The sequence below is a fragment of the Halichoerus grypus genome, chromosome 1 (genome assembly GCF_964656455.1).
Source record: "Halichoerus grypus chromosome 1, mHalGry1.hap1.1, whole genome shotgun sequence".
NCBI lineage: Eukaryota > Metazoa > Chordata > Mammalia > Carnivora > Phocidae > Halichoerus > Halichoerus grypus.
This window is the reverse complement of record NC_135712.1, coordinates 183,480,630-183,503,710: the sequence shown is the minus strand read 5'-3', so window position 1 is coordinate 183,503,710 and position 23,081 is coordinate 183,480,630. Positions and strand designations below refer to the sequence as shown.

At 49.9% G+C, this 23,081-nt stretch overlaps 1 protein-coding gene across 3 annotated transcripts in view; it reads right to left on the bottom strand.

Moving 5' to 3' along the window:
* The window catches only part of LRIG1 (leucine rich repeats and immunoglobulin like domains 1), a 110,390-nt gene that overhangs the window by 47,381 nt on the left and 39,928 nt on the right, over positions 1 to 23,081 (bottom strand). For all 3 annotated transcript variants that reach the window (XM_036074650.2, XM_036074651.2, XM_036074653.2), the window contains exon 3: positions 17,674 to 17,748. In XM_036074650.2, coding sequence (XP_035930543.2) covers positions 17,674 to 17,748 — 75 coding nt within the window. The remainder of the gene's footprint in view (positions 1 to 17,673; positions 17,749 to 23,081) is intronic.

Below are 23,081 nucleotides of genomic sequence, written 5' to 3'. Positions count from 1 at the left end.
CAGCGGGGGGAGGTCGCCTGTGAATCTAAGACCCCAGTAGGCTTTGTCACTAGCCACAGTGGTTTGTGCCCCTGGGAGACCTCACCACCCAGGACCTGAACACGGGTTTCCCTCACTGTCCCAAAGTCGGAGTTACACCACTTCGTATTCAGGAAAGACCTACCTACATCAGCACCAGTTGTTGCTGCACTACAGAAACCCGGAGATGATCTTTGCTTCAACAGAATGATAATTGCGTCTTTGCTGTACACCATTTTGGCTTACAGCAGTTTCCTAGGAACACTCCTCTTTCAGATAGCCGGGGAAACCTGCAAGTGGAACCTCACTCAAAATTTCCGAATGAGAGCTGACGTTCCGGTGGCTGCCATTTCAGCCTCGGACACTGAGCAGTACTTTGCACTCAGGATCCCGTCCACACCACGATCTAGAGCGAAAGGCAGGGTGCGCTGCTGACCGATTCCCACAACTGCCACTCTCCCAAAGATGCCCGCAGAGAAAAGGTAGGAAATCCTACAACGCGTTTGTCCTGGACCTAGTATGAGGATGACAGAATTTCTCCTCTCCTCTCTTTTGCATATTATTTGCATGTGCTTATTACGTAAATAAATTAAATTGTTATTTTACAAAGCTGTCAATGCAACCTTAGAGTTGCATTCAGTGTGAACTTTGGGACTTGCTCCTTCAGTGCAGAAACGCCTGGCCTGCGTGACAGTCCGGAGGCAGAGGGCCTTCTGGGGTGAATGCTGCAGAGGGGCCGGCCTGAGTGGTGGTGGCCTTTCTTCAAGGGCCACCATCCACAGGGGCTCCACCCACTCAGCAGGCACACATTCATCTCCAGGCAGGGATGCTGCAGGGTCCCAGAGTCTCCTCACAGACCCCTCAAATCCTCGCAGTCTCAGGGCACACAGCCGGCTGCAGGTGGTAAAAACTTCAAAGAGCCTTTGTAGTTGGAGCTGGAATGGTGCCCTCGGGCCTCTGCAGCCTCCCAGAAGTGGTTCCAACACTCCCTGGGCTACACAGGGCAGCAGAACCTCCCCTTGCCGTTCGCCCGTTTACCCACCAAGCAGGCACACCCCACTTCTTTCTCAGTAGACATGGAACCAGAGTAGCAGGGGCCATAGTAGCAGGAAGAGGGGTCTCAAATGGAACATTCGGTGAGTGCCTCCGAGGAGCCCAGCTCGCCTAGCTCACCGAATCCTCAGGACTACCCAAGAGATGGATGCTGCTACCACCCCTCTTTTACAAACGGGGATGCTGAGGAGTTAGAAGGTTAATGCAGCAAGAAGCAGTACAGTAAGGACCGGAACCCAGACAGCCCACTCTCCTCCTCTGTATGTGGTACCTGCATCATAACGGAAGGAGGCAGAAGGATTCCTGGGCAACAGGACCTCTCTGGACAGTGCCCCGTGCCACCCACCTCCTGTTGGCACACCCCCAGGCCACATCCCCCATCTGTGCTTCCATCAGGGGTGGACCCAACTCTGCACACTCGGGGCGGGGGGAGGCATAAATCCTGCAGTGGGCCACTGTGCATGCCCGCGCCCCTCCACAGGCACACACGGGCCTCCCAGACCCTCAGTCCACAGTGTGTCAGCACACAGCTGCTGCAGGGCCCAGCCAGCCCTCCCCTAGTTCTACCGGAGCGGTCCCTGAACGGGTGAGAGTAGCTCTTAGTTCCTCAGGCAGTTCAGGGGGACAAGACAAAACTGGGCATTCTCCAGGGAGCCGGAACCTGTTCACCCGTTGCTCTCTACCACACCAGAGAAGGCCCCTGTTAGGCGAGATTCCGAGAGGTAAGGTCCTGGACTGGGGTCAGCCGCCCAACCAGCATGCGAGCGAGCCCTGCTTTCCTCTGACCCCAGGCTGTGCTGTTCTCTGGAGGGAAGAAGCCCCAGAAGCTTTATCAGACAGCCTGTGGTTACGAGGACAGAGACGGGTCTGTGGGTGCCAGGGTGCCCCTGAAATCCCCTCAAGGGCCACAGAAGGAACCTTCCCTCTGCCGGCGGTAGAAACATTCCCGGCGCTTCCCATGCCAGCTTCCGGGCAGCTCTGCGGTCCCAGCAGAGGAGGAGGCTACTTCCGCGCTTGGCTGCAGTTTCCAAGACAAGACCCTCTCCCCTCTGGGAGTGACACCACTGATGTGCCTTTAAAAATAAAGCCAGGCCCGCTTCCTGCCCCATCTAGAAGACTTCTGATCTCCCGGTCATATGATTTAGGATCTCTCTTAGCACACAATTTCCCAAGCCTTCAACGTAGGATCTGACTGTACTTGGGGAGGGTTAAGGATGTGTACGGTAGGATTAAGGAGCTGGCCTTATGATGCAGTCTTTCTTGTTTTTTTTTTTTTTTAATTTTTTATTGTTATGTTAATCCCGATACATTACATCATTAGTTTTAGATAGAGTGTTCCATGATTCATTGTTTGTGCATAACACCCAGTGCTCCATGCAGAACGTGCCCTCCTCAATGATGCAGTCTTTCTTAGCTACCCTGAAAATGATAAGACCTGCTATAACATCAAAGTGGCTCCGCCTGAGTAGGCCTGCTCTGCACCCACAACCACACCATCCCCTCGCCTTGCATGATGTAGCTTCCTGCAGGTGGCAACACTTGCTCGGTTTCTTTCTTGAAACCAAGCCTTCGATTTTCTTCTTTGCTTCGAGGGAATAAAAAACAAACAAAAACAAAACCAAACCTACCATCATAGATCCAAATATAAGATGTAAACTACAAACTTTTAGAGAAAACACAGCAGAAAATCTTTGGGATCTAAAGTTAGGCAAAGTTCTTCGACTTGACACTAAAAACACAAACCAAAAAAGGAAAAATTAATACACTGGACTTCATCAAAATTAGAAACATTTGCTTTGGGAAACGTCCTGTTGTGATGAAAAGACAAGCTACAGACCAGGAGAAAATACTTTCAAACCACACGTACAAAGAACCAGTATATATATATCCAGTGTGTGTGTGTGTATATATATATATATAAAACAAACTCTGAAAACAACAATAAAAAGCAAAGATTCCAATTAGGAAACGGGCAAGAGACACGACACTGCCAAATGCTGGCCGCATGCGGAGAACCCAATCATTCATACACCGCTGGTGCGAATGCAAGATGGTTCAGCCACGCTGGAAAAGTATGGCAGTTTCTTAGAAAACTCCACACACCATATGATGCAGCGACTCTACAGCACGCCTCCCAGAGAAATGAAAATTGACTTTCACTCAAAAACCCGCATGTGAATGCTCATACCAGCTTTATTCTTAACAGCCCAATGTGGAAACACCCCAGATGTCCTTCCACAGGTGAATGGTTCAACAAGGTGTGACACACCCATATCATGGAGTACTTTTCTGCAACAGAAGGCAACTATTGATACACCCAACAACCTAGATGACTCTCCAGGGAATTATGCTGCCTAAAAGGAAGCCAGTCCCAAAAGGCTGCATGCTGTGTGAATCCACTCATATCACATTCTTTAAATGGAAGTTATATATTTGGAGAGCAAATCAGACATTGCCCAAGGTGTGGGGGCAGAAGGGAAATGGGGAGGCTTCAAAAGGCAAAATGAGGGATCTCTCTGGGGAATGGAGATGTTCTATACCTTGATTGTATCAATGTCAATATCCTAGTTGCAAAAGTTTTATAAAATGTTACTACTGGGGAGAACTGGGCTAAGGATACAGGAGAATCTTCCTATGTTATTTTTTTTTTACAACTGCATGTGAATCTACAATTATCTCAAAAATACCAAGTTTAACATACCAAAAAACAGTCACGACATTCCTTGTGGAATCAGATAGAGGCCCCGGAAGAATTCATGGTGGAATCAGCCAATCTGCTATCTCTTTTGGTCTCCAGCTTTTCCTCCAAACCAGCAGAAACGTACCTGGTAGGACTGTATTCTGAAAGCCAAGCACCAAACACTGCTGGGCACTGTCGGATTTCTGAAATCCAGGGATAAGCATGAACTGCTTCATTATTTTCCACTGCTGAGGAAAGGACAAAGGGGTATGGACTCCTAGTGCGAAGGGGGATGTTGATAAAGCCTGTTGGAAGACCAGCGTGGCCCCTGTCTGGAGCTTCAGCAGTGACCACTTAGTCCAGTGCCCCCCACTGCAGCCGAGCCCCAGCGCTGCCTGGCTAAGCAGCAGGGCTCACGAGGTGTCCACATCTAGACACAGGTCAAACTTGCACTACCACACAGGAGATTCCCAAAGCACCATCCCTGGAACACTAGCTTTGGAGGACTTCCATGAAACACTTCTGGAGTATCTGCACATATCCCCCCTTGTGGGCGCTTGCAGACTCCTAAAGCAGTCCAGCAAAGGAAAGGCATCAACAAGGGCTCCAATAAAGCTACCTTTCATTCTGCTCGATTCTGCATTTGGTAAATTTACATAATGCAACTCACCCCACACAACACATGCTGCAGGGGGGTTGCACTGTACTGTGCCCCGCCCCCTCATTATTAAAGTCTCTGACATGTCCTGTAGCAAAGAAAGCTGCTTATCTCTAACGCTGGGATTTCTGAACTTTCTGACTCAGACAAGTAGTCAGGATGGGCTGGAGGCACGGAGGGACCTGCCATGATTCTCCAGCTTCACTTTGGAGAAAGCCTTTCCCCAAACCACCTGTTGGCCCCTCGCAGGTGAGCAGACGCCCACGCACCAGGGTGGAGGCCATTTCATACCTAGAAAGCAGCAAGATAAGGATTCCAACCTAGACAAGCGAATGTCAATATCCTAGTTGCAAAAGTTTTATAAAATGTTACTACTCGGGGGAAACTGGGTTAAGGGCCAGGGCCCACACTCGTCCCCCTAAGGCACACTGCCTGCCACACAGGAGTTTCTGCTCCATCTTCTCACCTGTAATACTCTGCCCAGTCTGTCAACAAATCAGGAAAACGAAGTCCTACCCCTTGGCCGGGAAGAGCCACGCCCCTCAGGAGCCCCCAACAGACCACTTCTGTTATTACTTGTCCCAAGTTGGTCCCTTCATCTTGATGATAAATGTCTAGAACTACCCAGTATCTGCCCCATGCCCCACAATCGCTTATTCTTGGACTGACCTATTTAATCCTTCATTTATTTATTCACTCAAACATGTACAGGTTGCAGCCACTATTAAAAAAAAAAAAGGTATATTTGACTGCAGCATCATCACCCCCTTACCCCAGCCCCCATGTCCAAAAACCGCACACTGGAGTCAAGGAAAAAAACAGAGATGTGAGGGGTGCACTGACAGAGGGGACCAGTGTGGGGGAGGCGGCTAGGCCAGGAGCAGCCATTTCAGACCACGGTGACAACAAGACACAGAATCCAGAGACACAGTCTGTGGGAGCCTCCCCCCCGTGCAGTTCCATGCAAAGGTCAAGGCAGGAAGGAGGAAGAAATGGACTCCAGGACAAATCTGCAAGAGCCGAGACTCTAGCAATTGGATGGGAAAGCCACAAAGGGATCCTTCCTTCATTTGCTCACCAAACACCGACTGCAGGGCAACCATAAGGCAGGCGGTTCCCTGGGGGGTAGGTGTGGCGTGGGGATGGGTGAGGCTGATGAACCTTGACCTCACACAGGAAACCCATCTGATTATGTCCACAACAGACATAATCAGCAATAGTACTTTGCTTTCTGAATCCATCTCCCTAGACAATGTATTGAGTCTCTCAGGAGTTTGAGTGCTTTCTCAGGGAACGGGTAAAGTGAAGACAGGTACTGGACTCTTAAGTGGAATCACAGAACTGCTGGAGAAGTCCTGTTAACTCACACTGGAAGATGAGCGAGAGGAGCAGGGCCAGCCTGGCCTGGGAGGAGCCCTTGGGGGTAAAAGGGTGGATCATATTGCCGGCAAGGCCAGGAGGAGGGGGGCCCCTGGGACGGCCGGTCCTCACTCGGACTCCCAGAACCAAATAAAAATTACGAGGCAAAAAAACTTCACTGTGTGTGCCGATAACCACTGTTTTTCTCCTTATAAAAAAAGAACACACTCAATTTGGAACAAAAACCACATTCTAAAAAGTCTCAGGGAATCCTTCCCCCTCGTTTCCAAAATTCTAGTTATTCTTTCTGGCTTACGGAAGGGCCAATTCCAAACACGACCCTCACAAAACCCCATCACATACGTCACACGATCATCGAAACTCAATGTTAGCGCTAGAATCCTGCTATATCCCAGTGCAGCTTTTGGGCGGGATCAGAGGGGACTCCACCTTTCTACAGCTCCTACTCATAGATTTTCTTTTTTAAAAAGAAGAGCGAAGCCTTACTTCTGGAATTACGAAGCACAAGGTTTTTAAAGAGACTGAAATAAGTTTTGCCTATCATTTTACTATGAAGAGGGTCCCCCTGCCCCCATCTGAAGGGGACTTCTCTGACAGGTGGAGTGCAGGTGAGAGATGGTCCAGTGTGCCGCCTTTCGGAGCAAACAAATGACCCAAATTAGGTGGCAAATCCACAGTCAGGTTCCGCGATCACCAAATGAGGTGGGCACGTCCAAGCAGACCCGAGGCCCACCCCCATGCACCCCAAAGGCAACGCAGCTTCCGAGTCATGACGTGGCTAACTTCACAGTGCCTTCCAATTAAATCAGTAGTGAAAACCTCTAACGGGGCTCCCAGAATCCTAAGTGCTAAACTGAAGGTCAGCCTTTAACACTGTTTCCCCTCCACCTGGAGTAGAAAATGAAAAGAAAAAAGGGGGGGGCCGCAGGGCAGGAAGGCAGGGGAGCCTGGGTATTTTCAGTGACAGGTATGAGAGAGAAGGAGAGGAGGGGGGACAATACGTTTTACTTGCAATCACCCAGCTTGGGCTCATGAAAACTTGGGCTGCACATCGAAATGACCTAGGGAGCTTTCAAAAAAAAAAAACAGCAGGACCTGTGCCCAGTGTCCCTGTCACCCCCCACCCCCCCCCACCCCCCGCCGTCCAGGCGTTTGATTTACTTGCCTGGCATGGGGCCTGAGCATCTAGGTTTTTTTTGTTTTTTGTTTTGTTTTTTGTTTGTTTGTTTGTTTTTTTCAGGTCATTCTACCGTGCAGCCAAGAATGAGAGCCCTGCTTAGATATTTGCTTAGTGTTTTGGGGGCTTGCTGCACCCACCCCAGGTAAAGAAACGGGCAAGGAGAGGAGAGACATCAACGCCTCTACTCACTCCAGAAGTCCCCCACCAGGAATTCGCCTAAGAGCGAGCTAAGGGCCCGCACACGCACAAATACGGGTTTGATCTATAAACTTCCCCTAGATCACCAGAGAGTGACTGACCCATAATGGGTATCTGCAAATGAGGTCTGTTTTTAGGGGCTGCAAATATTGCCTGTGCCCCGGTCGGCCACCAAAGCCCCTCAGAACACAGCGGCAGAATCAGGCCAGCCCCGTCCACGCCAGAGGGTGCTCCGTGCAGAGCGGTCGGTCTAAGCAGTGCCTCCCACTCGGCGCACGTTCACTATACAGCACACACTGCATCGAGCACACGTGGTGTTCAATATGAGCAAGTCCCTCTATAGGAGTAAGCCAAGTGAGGCCAAGAGAACAAGGCAAGGGCGAGGGTGAAGGCAGGCTTACACCAAGATCGTGCGATCCGGAGCCTTCTCTTAAGCACTCTGCCGAACTAGCCCTCCCCGTAAAAAGCTCTATGGCGCAGGTATGGAGGTAAGCTGGAAAGACCCCTTTGCACCTGCCTTTTCCTACAGCTGTCTGGGGAGGGAGCTTGGGTCTCTACAAGCTCGTCTCCCAGCAGCCCTCTCAGGTCCCTCCCCGAAAATAAAATGTTTCTGAGCCCCCAAGGACACTCTCCATCCATCCAGCTGAGCAGACACCAGGGGCCTCGAGGGCGGCCACCCCGTGTGTGCCACACAACGGCCTGCTACCAGCCTCCACGCACACTTTTCTGTGTCCTGGCTGAAGGACTTGGACAGAACGAACCACGACCTGGCACCTTTATCTCAGCTGTCTGGGTTTGAAAGGCATCCAGGCAATGAGGACGCGGCGCAGGACTTGGGCTGGAAGTGAGGTCTTCGAGGGCAGGTCTCCACTCTCCGAGAAGCTGCCGGCACGAGCGCGCCACGTGTCTGGCTCTGCAGAAACCTGAAGACAAACTGAGTTTCCCTCGAACCCCCAGCGTCAGCTCAGAGTAACTAACCTGCGGGTGTGATCTCGGGGTGACGGGAGGGCTTTTGGTCACTCTGCATCAGCTGATGGCCATCACCCCAGGGCTGCCCAAAGTAGGCTCACCTGAGGGCAACACTGCTGAGGCCCGAGGCCCGCACGCCCTCGGCTTTGAGAGCCGCCTCTACCAGAGCTACATGCACACCTCTGGCCACCGCCCCCAGGCTTCCCCTCCTAACACAACTTGGTATGTCAGCACTTAAGATTACAACACCCTCCCAGGCCACATACTTCCTTTTATACAGTGAGTACAAACCCCAAAGGTGGACAGAAAAGAAATCAAGACACACCTTTGCCACTTCCTGTGTGACCTCAGACAGGTTTCTGGCCCTCTCTGTGCCTCAGGTGCCTCATCTGCAAAAGGAACTTAAAAGAGACCCTATGCTGTCTCCTGGGACCGCAGAGACACTACAATGAAATGAGGCCCATGAAGACACGTAGGACAATGCCTTCCAACGTCAGGGAACCACATACGCTGACTACTGCCATGTTTCATCTCGGAAGGTGGAGCCCTAAGAGGTGGCTGATTTTTTTTTTAAGAGATTGATTGATTCCAGAGAGAGAGCTCACAGGAGCAGGGGGAGGGGAAGAGAGAGAGTCTCACACAGACTCGGTGCTGAGCAAGGAGCCCAACACAGAGCCCGATCCCACAACCCTGAGATCATGATCTGAGCTGAAACCAAGAGTTGGACCCACAACCGATGAGCCACCCAGGCGCCCAGAGACAGCTGATGTTTTGATCACTTCTGAACTACAAAGAAACAGCAATTTTGTGTGACTCAATACAACGAGTAAGCTCTTCTTTCTTGCAGAACCCGTGCCTTTGAATAAGCAGGGTGAATCTCATATTCCCTCCCTAACACCCAACAATGACAGACCTTACAAAAGGAAGGCCTGGCATAAATGCAAACACATTTCTTCCACTTGGGCTATAAAAGCTGGAAATGGCTCCCAGGTGTGAGCAGACACGATAGGCCCTGCCTTCTCTGCAAGGTCACCACGCGGGTCAAAGTCGAGCCAGCCATTTTCGGATTAGGTGCACACGCTCCTGAGGCTTCCCCAGTGGTAAGTGAATTACAGAAGCCACCTGCAGGAAGTGGGCGAGGGGGAGGAGGAGGAGGAAATGGTCCCATTTGGAAGGAGACTGTTGATATGGGCAGGGGCCAGCTCCTTTCACACGGGAGACTGAGCAACCCAGAAGGCGCTCCACCTCCAGGCTGGGGCTCACAGAGCTCCGGAGGGCTTTCTGCACCCACGGCTTCAAGAAGAGGCACTTCCCTCCCAGAACATCCACACCCCACCGGCCTCCCTGTGCTCACTGGATCTTGGACTGTATTTCAAGCTTACATGGTCACCAGAAGAAATGAGAAAGAGAGGAGGGAAGAGCCACACACACAAAGAAAGCCAACTCTGAAACACAGAACCTAAGCTACCGAGCTCCCAAAAAAGACCGTGACCTCCATAAGCACGCTATTTCCCCGGCCTCCCCTTGCTCGGCTCCCCAGACCCACAGCTGGTGTTCGCTTCACTTTCTCAGCAAATGACTTGCAGATGTACCGCTCATCTGGCTGCCTCACCACCCCCACTCACAAAGAGAGGAAAATGACAAGTCATGACTGTGTGATTTGGCAGGCTTGCAGTGGGGGCCACTGTAGCTCCTTTCCCAGCAAAAGGCTCCCTTAGACTCAGGGCAAGAGGCAGTCTGCACGACAGAACCCCTGGGAAGTTTCTGGGACAGCGAGCTGCTCTCCTTGTAAACTGGGTGTTTAATTTTCTATTTTGAGGCTCACTGGCGGTATCCAGCGGCTGATGAGGCCGCAGTTCTTAGAACCAGGGGTCCTGCTCGGCCTTCCAACAGAAGCTTGCTGGCTCTTCACAGCAGCCTGCCTGCTGACAAAGCAAAAGACGGGGACGGGACCACGGGCCTTAAAAGGGAACGAGCCATGTCCTGTGAGTACGTCTCCAAGCACCCAACATGTTGGTCGATGGTCTAGCATGCCAGGTGTGCCTGTAACTTAGACTCACGTGTGGGGGGAGAGAAAGGACATCCAGGCCAGGGGAGCCTCAGCTAAAATGTCACTCCATGGGGGAAACTCCCCCCTCTTACACCCCAGAAGTGACAGCAGTGAGGAACCCCGTAGACCTTCCCTTGCCTGCATTACGATGGTCTGTTTACCCATCTTGCTCTGCAGCTAGCCTGTGAGTTCCTTGGGGGCAGAAACCCCAGTCTGTGTGGCTTCACCCCACAGCAAGCTACAGCAGCCCTGCATCTGAGCCCCTGGTCTCCATCCTGAACCCACCTCAGCCTCCTCCCGTTTATCTCTTTTGCTCATGGATGACCAGGACGACAGCTTCCCAGTGGCAGAAGGCAGGGACACCAGGGGGTAAGTGGGTGGGTGGGTGGGCAGGTGTGGGCCCTGAGTTTTGATTCCAAGAGGGCAGGGGACGACTGCCCACCTTTCAGACGCTCCCTTTAACTTGCACCTGGAACAAAGCAGTACCATTCATGTCTTAGGCGAGGGCAAAGATTTATCTGATAGTAGTGACTGATAAGCAGCAGGAAGGCAAGTGGTGCTAAAAGCACTTCCCTGCACTGGCTCTTCCTGCCCAGGGGGGCAGGGCGGTCCGCAGAGCCTCCCATACCCACACACAGAGGTCGCCTGCCAGGCTAGGCTGTTCCCTAAGCGCTCCCTGCCTCTGCAGTAACTGGGGAAGGTCTGCTGGGGAGATCTGCGTGATCACCAATACACAGCAGATTAAGCAGAGACCAATTTATAACAGCCATGAGCCTCAAACCCACAGCCACAGCCCGATCTGTTCTGCCCCCAGCACCTTCCCCAGAAGTAAATACCTCACCAGGCTTTTGAGCCTCACTGTCCCAAACCGGCAACATCAGGAACTTGTCTTTTAAGTAATTTACTGCGCTCCAAAAGCTAAGCAGCTTTGTAAGGACTCCACACCTGAGTCTTAGAGCGCCCCGCCCCCATCCCTATGTAAGCGCAGGCAGTGGTTCTCAAAGGTGGGTTCCCAGGCCAGCAGCAGCACTTGGGAACTTGGGAGCAAGGCAAATTGTTTAGGAGCACTCCAGGCCTGCTGGATCAGAAACGGGCTGAGGCCTGGCCATCTGGGTCTCCGCAAGCCTCCCTGGGGATGCTGACAGGTGGCTCAGTTTGAGAATCACAGAGGTGATGGGGGGGAAAAAAATCACAATCTCCCGAGTGAATGGGTGTGCTGTTTCATCTAGAGCAAAGATTCAGTTCACACCAACGACACTCCGGACAAACACGGCGGAAAGTGAGCGCGGCTCTGAAGACACAGGAGAGGAACCTGAGCCCCCTTTTTATACATGATGCGCTGTTTTCTGACTAAGGCCATAGCTTCCATTTAGCGTGTGGGAAACGAACGGGCCACAGAGCAAAGATGTACACTCAAAATTTGACTTGGGACTTTTTAAACACAACTTTGTTCAGTTTCTGCCTAAAGTGTCTCAGTCACTATTAACTCCACACTCCTGAGAAGACAATAAAATGCCACCAACGGCCCAGACAGGGTATCCTTGCACACCAACGCCAAAACAGACCGGCCTTCCTTCACCAGCATGGCTACATGGGCTTCTCGGGGGAGGACGCATCTCTGAAGCAGAATGGGGCAAGGGCTACCCAATTCCACATTTTCTACAAAACTGGATTATGTCCACTCTTAGCCTCATGATTTGTGGATGGTTTCACAAATTCCTCTACAGGAAGGACGGATGATCCTTTACCTTTGGGAGAACTGCTATACCTACCTCACCTCCCACACACACCTACAGGACCCCCAGGTCCAGCTACGTATCCATACACAAGGCGCTTCACCATCTGAAATGACTGCTCAAGGTTCCCACATTATTTCATACTTCTGGGGATAAACATGGTGTGTAAAAAAACAACAACAACAACAAAGGTTTTAACATCAATTCTATGTCTACAGATGATGACCTTCCTCCAGGTGAGGCAAAATGGAGAAAGTTTTAAAGGCAGCTAAGTGAAGAGAAAGGCAAGAGGCCTCATCCCAGCTCACTAAGGGGAGAAACACACACACACGCGCGTGCGCGCGCACGCACACTTTTAGGAACCCCAACCAGCTATTTATTACTCAGTGTACTTTTCCCCTGTGCTGTACGCCTGATCACTAACAGCCTAGCTCCGGTCCCCAAGATGAGCCAGTTGAGTTCTGGGTCCCCTTCTCCGTGGCTTCTGGCTTTGGACCCTCTTAGAGACTAATTCCTCCCCTCAACCCTGAGGGGCCAAGGCCAAATCATCACTGACTCCCCTCCAAGGCCTGCTCTTTAATTACACTTTATGTGAATTGATCTTTGCTTTAATGAGCCTGTAAAGAAGATTGATTTGGCCCCTCTTTTTTCTAGAGGGTTTACCAGGCAGGCACGAGAAAGTTAAGAACTGCTATTGATTTTACTTCCCCAGAAGATACAGCCAAGAAGAGCGCTCCATCCTTCACAGCCTCGGGCACCCTCAACTCCACCCAGGGCTCCTTCCACTTAACTGGCTCTGAGTGGGGTCACAGACAGGACACCAGGTTTCATTCCTTCCAGGTTTTTATTCTCCGGAAGTTACAATAAAGAGATGTTAAATATACCATCCCTTTTACTTAATCCATTTTTCTTTAGCCAAGAGGTCACAGCAAAATAGATAACTATGGAGACTGACATCTACCTCTGATATTTTTACTTAAATTATTCTAAGTCTTCCAAATACATTTTGCTAACATGAGAGAAAAATACTTTCTCCAAAAAAAAAAATTAATTTTCAGATTAGTGGTTGCCAGGAGTCTGAGAGGAAAGGGATGGGGTATGGGTTGTTTTTTTTTTTTTTGAGGTAATGATAATGTTCTGGAGTTAGAAACTGATGATGGCTGCACAACGAGAATGAACTAAAAGCTGCTGAACGATATACTCTAAAATGCTTAAAACAGCGAGTTTTGTTATGTTAATTTTACCTCAATTAAAAAAATTAGTTTTCGAGGGGCACCCAGATGGCTCTGTCAGTGGAGCATGTGACTCTTGATCTTGGGGTTGTGAGTTCGAGCCCCACACTGGGTGTAAAGATTACTTAAAATAAGATCTTTAGAACAAATAATTTTCTTTTTTTAAATTTTATTATGTTAGTCACCATTCATTACATCATTAGTTTTTGATGTAGAACAAATAGTTTTCAAAAGAAATTTTTTTTTCATGACTCGAAGTAAAAGGTGTTTCAATGTGTTTTCAAATCAGACAGAAACCTAAGGAATTTTAATAGGACTATGACAGAGTCACAAGTAATTGTGTCCAAGTCATCTCCGCCAAGCTCTCCCATCTGATCTAGGCCGAAGGCGATGGAGAGTGAACGACAAGGCATGGAGAAGGGACAAGGTTTAAAATATACACCAACTGTGGGGCGCCTGGCTGGCTCCACTGGCAGACTACGCGACTCTCAGTTTCAGGGTGGTGAGCTGGAGCCCCAGGTTGGGGATGGAGGTTACTTCAAACAAACAAACAAAAACACCCACGCACTCACCCCTGAACTGGAAAAGAAGTTACCTGGACCGAGCCCAGGGCCGGATGGGAAACAGGTTACAGCTGACATGCATGAGACAAAAGCAAACGTTGATTTCACAGCAAGCTTTTTGCTCCAGCACTGAAAAAAAATCCAACCGCTTCCACTGTAACCGATCTTCTCAATGATACAAGTGCAGTAACACCACAGGAAAAGCAGAGATTTTTTCTTCACCAGAAATGTCACTTATGCATCAGACAAAATTACTGTTGCCGTGGGAATCGTAACATGAGTTTCCTGGACTTCAAATTAAACGCACACACACACACACAAAATGGAAACGTAAAAATCTACCAGCAGAGTCTGCTCCCATTTAACAAAACTCTTGTTTCTTTTTCTGAGCACTGTTTTATCAAATTAGCTCCCTCATTCCCCACCCCGATCCTATTAAAAGCTTTCCTTGAGTTTCATGCTTTTTTGTTAGTAAGGACAAATGGCTTTGGCATTATCCTCAGAACACGATGCAAATAAATCTGCTCTCTGACAAATACTTTAATTGAATTAGATTCCTTTAATCAGAAAGGATTAACCAATTGAAATTTTACTGAATTACTTCAGTTCCCAAAACTCTGCAAAAGTCTGTTCTGAGACCCCGATAGTAAAGCCGGACGCAAAACAAACCGCCCCCCCCCCACCCCGGGCAGCCCCTACTGTGACCCCTGCGAAGGAGGGCCCTGACATCTGGGGCCTCGGAGCACTGTCCTGTGAGCAAGGAGCCAGGTTACGGACGGGGACTCAGGACACTGGAAAGCAAGCATGGAAATGACGAGCTGATTTTCAGAGGCAAACATCAGTACTGACAGGTGTCGGAGCTGCAGACCACAAACCTGCTCCTTCAGCAGAAGCCAGCATGCTGCACGAGTGCGTACGGCACGGCGGGGTCCGTCATTTCTCTTGTGACCTCACTGCCCCTGCACTCTCGGTTTCCAGGTCACAGAAGGAATATGAAACTGTCTCAGCCCCTTCATTCAACAGATGAAATAAAAGCAACCTGTCCCAGGTCACGACATCAGTCAGAGCTGGACGCACACCTGGGCTGCCCTTTCCCTGAGGCCCCACCTATAAACGTGTCCCCCAAAATTGTGCCAGCTCCTCTACCTCAGCTGGCCTCAGTCAGAGAGTCTCTTTGCACATTTTGCTTATTTTCTGGATCCCCTAGGCGGAGGTGCACACACAGAGGTGCACCCCCACAATGGGAAGGTGAGATGCAAATGCAAATCTGGGGGTTAGGGCATGAAATGAGACATGTATTGAGCTCGCTGACCTACCGCGTCTTCACACACTGTGCTAGGGGCTTCCCAGATGTGATAGGACCGACCCCTGGTGAGGGCACTCTCAGATGGCCTCTGGGCCCCAACCTCAGGGGCACAGAAGGGACCTACTACATATTTGTTTAACATATGACACTTTTTAAAATTCAGTGGTTCTGAAGAGCCACAGACACACCAGCAAAAACAAGTTCTTCAAAGCCTGACGGATGGGAATTATCCTGGGAACAGAGATGCTGAGTGCTTCCTGGGCCAGCCTGGAAGGACATGCTCATCCACTGCCTGCTGCTACTTTCGTCTCTGTCCTTTGCACGGTCCCCTTGGGAAATACAGAAAGGCATGAAGGATGATAGCAAAATTATCCATAATCCTGCTACCCAAATGTCACACTGCTAACCTGACTTTGCAGGCACTGGATCCAGGGAACACAGGCCTCTCAGAGAAAAGGAACATCAACACCCTTCAGTTTCTGTGGTTTCAGAGAAATCACTGACCAAGTCAGATGGAGACCAGTGTCAGGCCAAAAAGGTGGCTGCCAATACTAACCTGCATTTTCCAAACTCACTCAAAACCAGGAGGGAGTCTTTATTTCTTCTCCCTGCTTTACATAGTTTAACGCTGTCTAATTGGAATAGCAGGAACAAGGCCAACTGGCCCCACGGCTCCAGGCTCTTGGGCCAAGGAACAGAAATGTATTTTTAGTCAGCAGAGCAAGGCGTGATTCAAAGTACGACAGGCCCCCAGGACAAGCTGGGGGCCCTGCCCATCTCTGGCACCGGGGGGTTCAGAGTCACCTGCCATGCTCCCGCACCCAGTGTGCGGGGGCAGATAAAGGAAAAGAGCATGGGCACGGGTATCTGTGTCCAGTCTCAGTTCCTCCTTTCAACTTGGCAACTTACAGGGAACTCAGGGATCCTTGGTTTCCTGTTGGTGACACAAAGATGTTCTCTGTGTCCCTGGTTTCCTCCCCGAGGGAAGAGCAAAGGGAGGGAAGGCAGTGCTTCTCACACTTGAATGAGCGTGAAAGGGCCAAGGGACCTTACTAAAGCAGCTTCTGATCCAGCACGGCTGAGCAGAGGCCTGAGATTCTCCATTTCCAAGGAGCTCAGTGCGGGTAGGACATTGCTGGCCCAGGAACCATACTTAAAGTAGCAAGAAGTTAAAAGCATCTTCTAGTGCTTTGCTCTATGAATATACAAGGGAGCATCACATCCTTAATTAGCCTCCGGTCTGGGTAACTCATTTAATTTAGCCAGCAGTTCAACACTTTCCAGATGCTGGATACAAAGCCACAGTGAGACCCTTGCCTGTCCATCTTGGGACCAAAGGCTAAAACCTTCATTCCAGCACTCCAGAGAAACAAGGACTGACTCACAGATCCTGTGGTCCCACAGCTAAGATCAGGCCAGGGCCCCAGGGGCCACGTGACAGGAGGCCACAAGCCAGAAGCAGCAGCTTCTGTCTGTCAAACACCTCCTATGTGTTACGCACAATGCACTTCTCTCAAACCTCTGGCTCACCTTCCCCACGTGTAAAATGGATTAAGGAAATGCTCTGTAAATGAGGACAATGAGGCTGGGAGAGAGAAAGCTGTTTCTCCAGGACACAGAGCTGGAGCCACCATTCTAGCCCCGTGCTATTTCAATCCTGCAATGCCTTGAAAAGGGTTAAGCCCAATACCCCATCTTGTAAGGATGGAGTGCCTCCCGAACACAGGGCCTGTTGCCAGCAAAAACCTGACACCGGCAAGCTACAAGAGCCATCATATGGATGACGTCTTCCCACCAAGTACCTCTGCTCTGCCTGCCACGCCTCGGTGTCGAGAAAAGATACACGCAGGTGAGCCAACGAGCTCTAACATCGGCAGAATCAAAATCAAATAAAAATAGGCTGGGCTGGCATGGAAAAAGGAAATTTAGTGTGAAGAGAGAGGTGCTCTGCGGAGGAGGCTGTCCACAGAATCTGGTTGAGAAAACTGTTGGGACTCAGGATGGGTTCATCTAGAAAGACCTCTGGGTGGGTTTCAAACAAGCAAGCACCTCCCGCTGAGGGGTGAAGTGGGCATCACTCAGGAGCAAAGACTCTTACCAGCTCTGACGAGAACACCCTGCTTCCTCCCTTCCTTTTTCATTTAAGTCCCTTTATAGCCTTTTTCATTTCCAGCATGTTGTCGAACACTTGATCACATCAACGGATTCCTTACTTTTAGGTTGATTTCAGAGGCCTGGGGGTATTTTCTTTTTTAAAGCTGTAAAAATGAACTGGGTCACGTGACCAGATTCATTGCCACAAACATGAGCTTGCTGTCTTGTAATTCACAAGGCTTCCTTTAATTGCAGTTCGTTCACTTTAAGTTGCAATTTACCCAGTAGGACCAAGACACTTATTAATTCTATGTACCTCTTGGCACGGAAAAGACCAACCTCCCCCCAAATTAGGTGAGGTGAGTCTTCCAGGTTTTCATCCTACAAACCCCAAAACAGCAAGCAAGGCAGTTGTCACAAGCATTAGGGCTCTGTGGAGAAAGACTGTTCTACACCAGTGAGCACAGGGACACAAGTTTTCCTGCCACCAAATGTCAGCAAGATAATACCACGGCCTCACAACCCAGCCCAGGGTTCCCCAAGTGGCACCACTTACAGGAAGAGAGAGATAATGTGAGATGAAGCAGCACCCAGGGACGGCACGGCTGTCAGCTCATTGTTATTGAGGTACCTGTAACAACAAGAAGAAATTTCTCACTTAAATTAGCAGTTTGAAAAATTTCATACAAAGTAAATCAAAGAACAGTGCCGAGTTGGCCATGGGAAGATGATATTGCAATGTTCAATAAAAGATAAAGAATTTTATTTTATTTTTAAGATTTTATTTATTTATTTGAGAGAAAGCACGCATGAGCATCAACAGGGAGAGAGGCAGAGGGAGAGGGAGAAGCAGACTCCCCACTAAGCAGGGAGCCCGACTCGGGGCTCCATCCCAGGACTCTGGAATCATGACCTGAGTTGAAGGCAGACACTTCACTGACTGAGCCACTCAGGTGCCCCAAAAGATAAAGAATTTTAAAAGAGAGTTTTTAAAGGTAGAGAAGTCACATGAGCTCACGAAAACGAACCATTTGTCACACCTATGGTTTAGAAACACACACTCGGTGGTTGGGGGGGGGGGGTTACCTGTCTTCCAGATTGTCATCTAGCTCCGAAATCAACACTGACAAACAGGGAACAGTGACGAAAGGTCAAGACATGTGATGCAGAACAAAAGCACCCTGAGCCCATTGACGAGGATGCTCCTTGTGGGCTGAAAGAGTCAGAAAAGGATATGGGGAGAAAGACCATCCCTTCCAGGTTGCTTTTCGATGTCTGTGACACGGGATTCTGTGAATCACAGCTCTGGCATCACCAAAGGGCGGCGCCCTCATACCAGGGCCGGAGCCTCCCCCGTGCCCAGAGTTCCGAGGACCTCGGGACATGTGGGCCAGTTACTCCAGTGCCTCAGCTGTGCAACAAGTAACGAGGAAGGTGGACTTGGGGAGTCTCATCTATGTGTGATCCCAGCTTCCCTGAACTCGGATGAAGCCTCCAGGCACGTTTTCCAGGAATGCATACACACAGACACACACATATGCACAAAGACATTTTGAAAATCCTCCCCAGACCAGACATGCTCTCCAAAGCCCCCTTCCCGCTCCAGCATTCTAGATCTGTATTTCCAGAGTTCTTATCTCTTCGTGAAAGGGGAAGCCCGCAAACCAAAACACAGTTCGCTGGGTCTGCCCCCAGAGGCTCTGCAATCCAGCCTCCTTACATGGACATGAATTTCCAAATCTGGGAAGAGAATCCAAAATCAGACTTGCGAAGTGAGCCGAAAAATCCTTAACAGAGCCAGAGCACAGGGACCCAGCTTTCTGCTGGGTGACAGGCTGGAAGGAAACCATATCTGAGATGCAGAATCAAAGGGATAACGCTAGGTTATCGTACTCCTTTTTTTTTCCCCCCTTAAGAGAGTGTGTCTTACATGGACCATCTTGTTACTGTTTGAAGACAAGGCCACGGAAATGACAGTTGCATTCATGCAAGTATACAGCTAGTATTGGCTTGAATCAAATAATCTGGTTGTCTGCCATCTTCTATAGACGTGAACAAGAGAAGAAAAAAAAAAAAAAACGGAAAAGGCCTTGAATTATCCCATTTGCTTTCGGCAGTGCCAGAGCCAGTTAGAGATGAGGCTTGGTAATTTTTGGGCCGTGGGACACAGAACGTCTGTTTCAACAGCTTCATGACTAAAGCATCTGGCAGAGAGAAAGCAGATCCGTATCATGTGGCAAATCCCTTCTTCACTTAAAGGGCCCTTGTCTGTGTGTTGAAGTAGACAATTAATTACTTTAACAGTCTCTTATCTGACTGCCCCCGGAATCGGCCTGCTTCTGCTTCACGTCTTCGCTCCTCCAACCCTGCAGCAATCCATTTCCCATCTTGGTGCAGGGATGATGAAAACTCTCCAGGGGTTTTAATCTCTCCTAATACATTTTCACGGTACCATCAATGGACTTATTACTCGAGGAGACCCTCAGATCCTTGCAGGGCAAGGAAAACTAAGGTCAGGGCCGGCTGCCAATAAGGGAGCTTCTGTAAGACGACTTCAGTGCCTAGAGATCTGTTCTAGAACAGGATGACGGTGCTAATAATAATGTCGGCAGCAGCTCACCTACAGAGGGGCTACTATGGGCCAGGCATGGCTCTAGGAGCTTTCCAGTGTGCTAACTCATCCTTAGACCCCTAGGGGGTAAGTCCCATGGACATTCCCATTGTACCAAGGAGGAAATGGAAACAGTGAGGTGTTGACTAATTGGACCGTCACCACAGTAAGTGGTGGTGGCCCAGGGAGTGCCGCCCCCCAAGTCTAGCTTCTTAACCACTCACTACCCTCCGTTTCTTTGTAATCACAGCAGCAACTGCACGCGTGATGCAACTTCATCATTACCACTCTGAGTCAGGTGCCAGGTCCTCGTGCGGGTCCCTACCCTACAGCTAGGGGCTCTAAGTCAAGTTTCAGTTGCAATCACGAGGCTAAGGCCACACAACTAGACAGTGACACAAGCAACAGCTGAACCCAAGAATGGCTGCCAAACAGAGGCGAGCCCCGAGAGGCAAGGCCAGCAAGCCGGGAGGCTCCTAAACCCTCAGGTAACATGGCTGTGCTTCGGGCTGCTTAGGATCGGACTTGATGCTAAACCTGAGACAGACAGCATGGACTTCTCTGCAGGGGAGCTTTTGCCGAATGACCTCGGCCTCAGGCCGGCCCTACTGCACAGAAATAAATGAACAAGGAAAAGCGGCACCTCGATAAGATTTTAAATCCTGCCCAAACTGCTGGAAGCGGAGCATACAGGGGCAGCGGACCAGTGCTAAAGATAAACAGGGCATTTTATATCTAGAGTGGCAGTAAACAGATTTAGGCAGAGATCACAGGCTCTGATCCCAACAGGGCTGCTCGATTTATGCAGGGGACAGTGTCGGAATCCAAAGGAGAGGAGCTGCATGGCCCACGTACCTCTCGATCGTTCCTACGTAAAAAGCACCGCTCGCTAAATGTAAGTCAGTTGGCATTACCACTACTGGCTTTCTTTTTGTGGGCCCTGAGAACAGTATCCTCAGAACGCAGTGGAGACTGTACTCGCTCTGAGACACGACCAGCTTGCCAGCCTGAAATAGAGACCAGTCAAAAATAGCACGGCCAGAGCTCGGAGGGAAAGTTGAGCACAGTCTCCATGAATAAGGAAACTAGGAATTTAGGACGGGGTTTGATGAAATCTTCTGAGTATCTACGGCGGTGCAGTTTTCTACCCTTCACACTCCCCCCACAAGTGATCCCACCCGAGGCCCTAAAAATCCTTCTAAAATGTCTTGCTTCTTGAACTAACTTTTCCTGATGATTCAGGACCAAGAAGTGCCTCCCTCAGGTGCATGAGACCACGAATTGTAGTCCAACCCTGGACCTGGAAGAGGTGTAAAATAAGGGAAATGGGGCTCCATGGACTGCCTGACCCCAGGGCAGAACCTAGAGGTGGGCCTTTTCCAGCTCACCCATCATAAGGTGAGCATGGGCCTTCTGGGCTCTCTCTGAAATGTTCCGTTACTCAGCTTGCTGAAAGGAAGTTCTTCTATTTTGTAAGACGCAAAATGTTAGGAAGGGTGTTTCAGAGTAATTATTATTATCTCAATGAAATGAGGCTTCCACAGACAACGAGAAACAAACCCAAGGCGTGATTCTGGGTTACGGGGCTTTTGGGTCCTTTTTTTTTTTTTTTTAATTGCCGTGTATTATTTATTGAATAGCTGATCTGAGCACACAGTAAAATTTTCAAACCGTTTCAAAAGAGAAAAACCAGGAATATACAGTGAAAAACGAAGCTTCCTTGCACTTCAGTCCCCTGGTCGGCCTCCAAGAGGAAGCGCCGGCTGCCAGCTCTGAGAGATGCATGCATGTTTCTCTTTTACACAGATGCTTGTGAATCATACAGACTGTTCTGGAGCGCACTTTCCCCTCAGTAATATATCTTGAAGATCTCCCTCATTCTCATGACCAGCTGCAAAGTATTCCTCTGTCGGCATGAATGAATGACCATCTATTTAGCCAATCCACTCTGGGGAGGCATTTCGGGCGGTGCCAAAGGCAAGGAAGCTGCCGTTCATAACAAAGTTGAGCAGGAGCCTGCGACTTCAGTTAGCTCTGGTTCTTACAAGGGACAAAGTCATCAATAACAGGTAGGAGCGCAGGTTTTAGAGTCCGAGCCGCTTCGTCAATAACTATACGAGGGCTTTTAGCTCCTCGAGAATAAGGCATACTAAATAATTCCTCTGGCAAGACTTTCTGATAACATCGTCTCTATACCAGATGGCCAGATGTGCTTCCTTTAGGATAGGGATTGAGGGGATAGTTACTTTAAGTCAGCAATTACAAACAATAATGGTAAGTGTGGAGTTTGTGCGCTAGGCTCTCTGCTGAATGCTGCCATGCACCATATCTCACTGGATCACATGCCAAGCCTCTGAGGAAGGCACTCAAGTATCGCTCCACCTTAAAAGGAGAAACCGAGGCACTGTGACAGAGTAGCCGAGCAGGGGTTACTCGGAGGGCATTTTTACAGCTCGGATCTGCAAATCAGAGAGCTCTGGGTTCATTCAACGCCAATCCTACCCTTTAGCAACTGAAGGGCCTTCAGCATGTCACTTAACCTTCCTGTGCCTTAGTTTCCTCCACAAAAAAATGTAAACACCACCAGTATCAACTTCATAGGGTTGTGGCGGGACCCGGCTGAAATAATTAAACCTAGCGGCTTAGGATCGAGCCAGAAATAGAGTAAATGCTTAACAGGTGGTGGGAATTCGCCGCCAAAGGGCAGTGCCTCAGAAAGATACCCCTGGTTCTTTCAGCCCTCCCTTCAACACACTACACACTACACTACACTACACTACACACACACACACACACACACACACACACACACACACACACACTCTGGGGTGGGGGGAGCATGATCCTGAGACACCAGAGGGTGAGCCATAAATACCCAAAGGCAGGGCACACTCAGGCTTCCCGGCCGCCCTGAGGAACATTTTAGGTCAACGGCCCTGGAAAGCACACAGCAGCACCCACAGTGAGCATTCTGGGGCCAGGCAGCAAGCACGTGACCTGCACGCAGTTCTTAAAGAGGACGGTATAAATAGCCCCTCTTATTAACAGAGGAGCCTGGCCGTCCAGGACCCCTGGCTGGAGGCCCTCCCTGGTGGGCTTTCCTCAGAGCTGTGGGCAGTGTAGACCGTGTGGCTTGGCAGCAGCTGCTCAAGCATCTTCATGGCCTCCAGGGGCCTCCATCAGCCTTGCTTTCTCTCTCCAGTGAGCCACGATGGACTGTGGTTCCAGGCCTCCAAAATAAAACCACTGCTAAACCACGACCTACTGTTTTGCCAGCCTGTGGTGCTCCTCTCGCCGAGGTTTCCAGACTCGGAGGGAGGGCTGTGCGGATTTAGGAGAGCTGACAGCTCCCA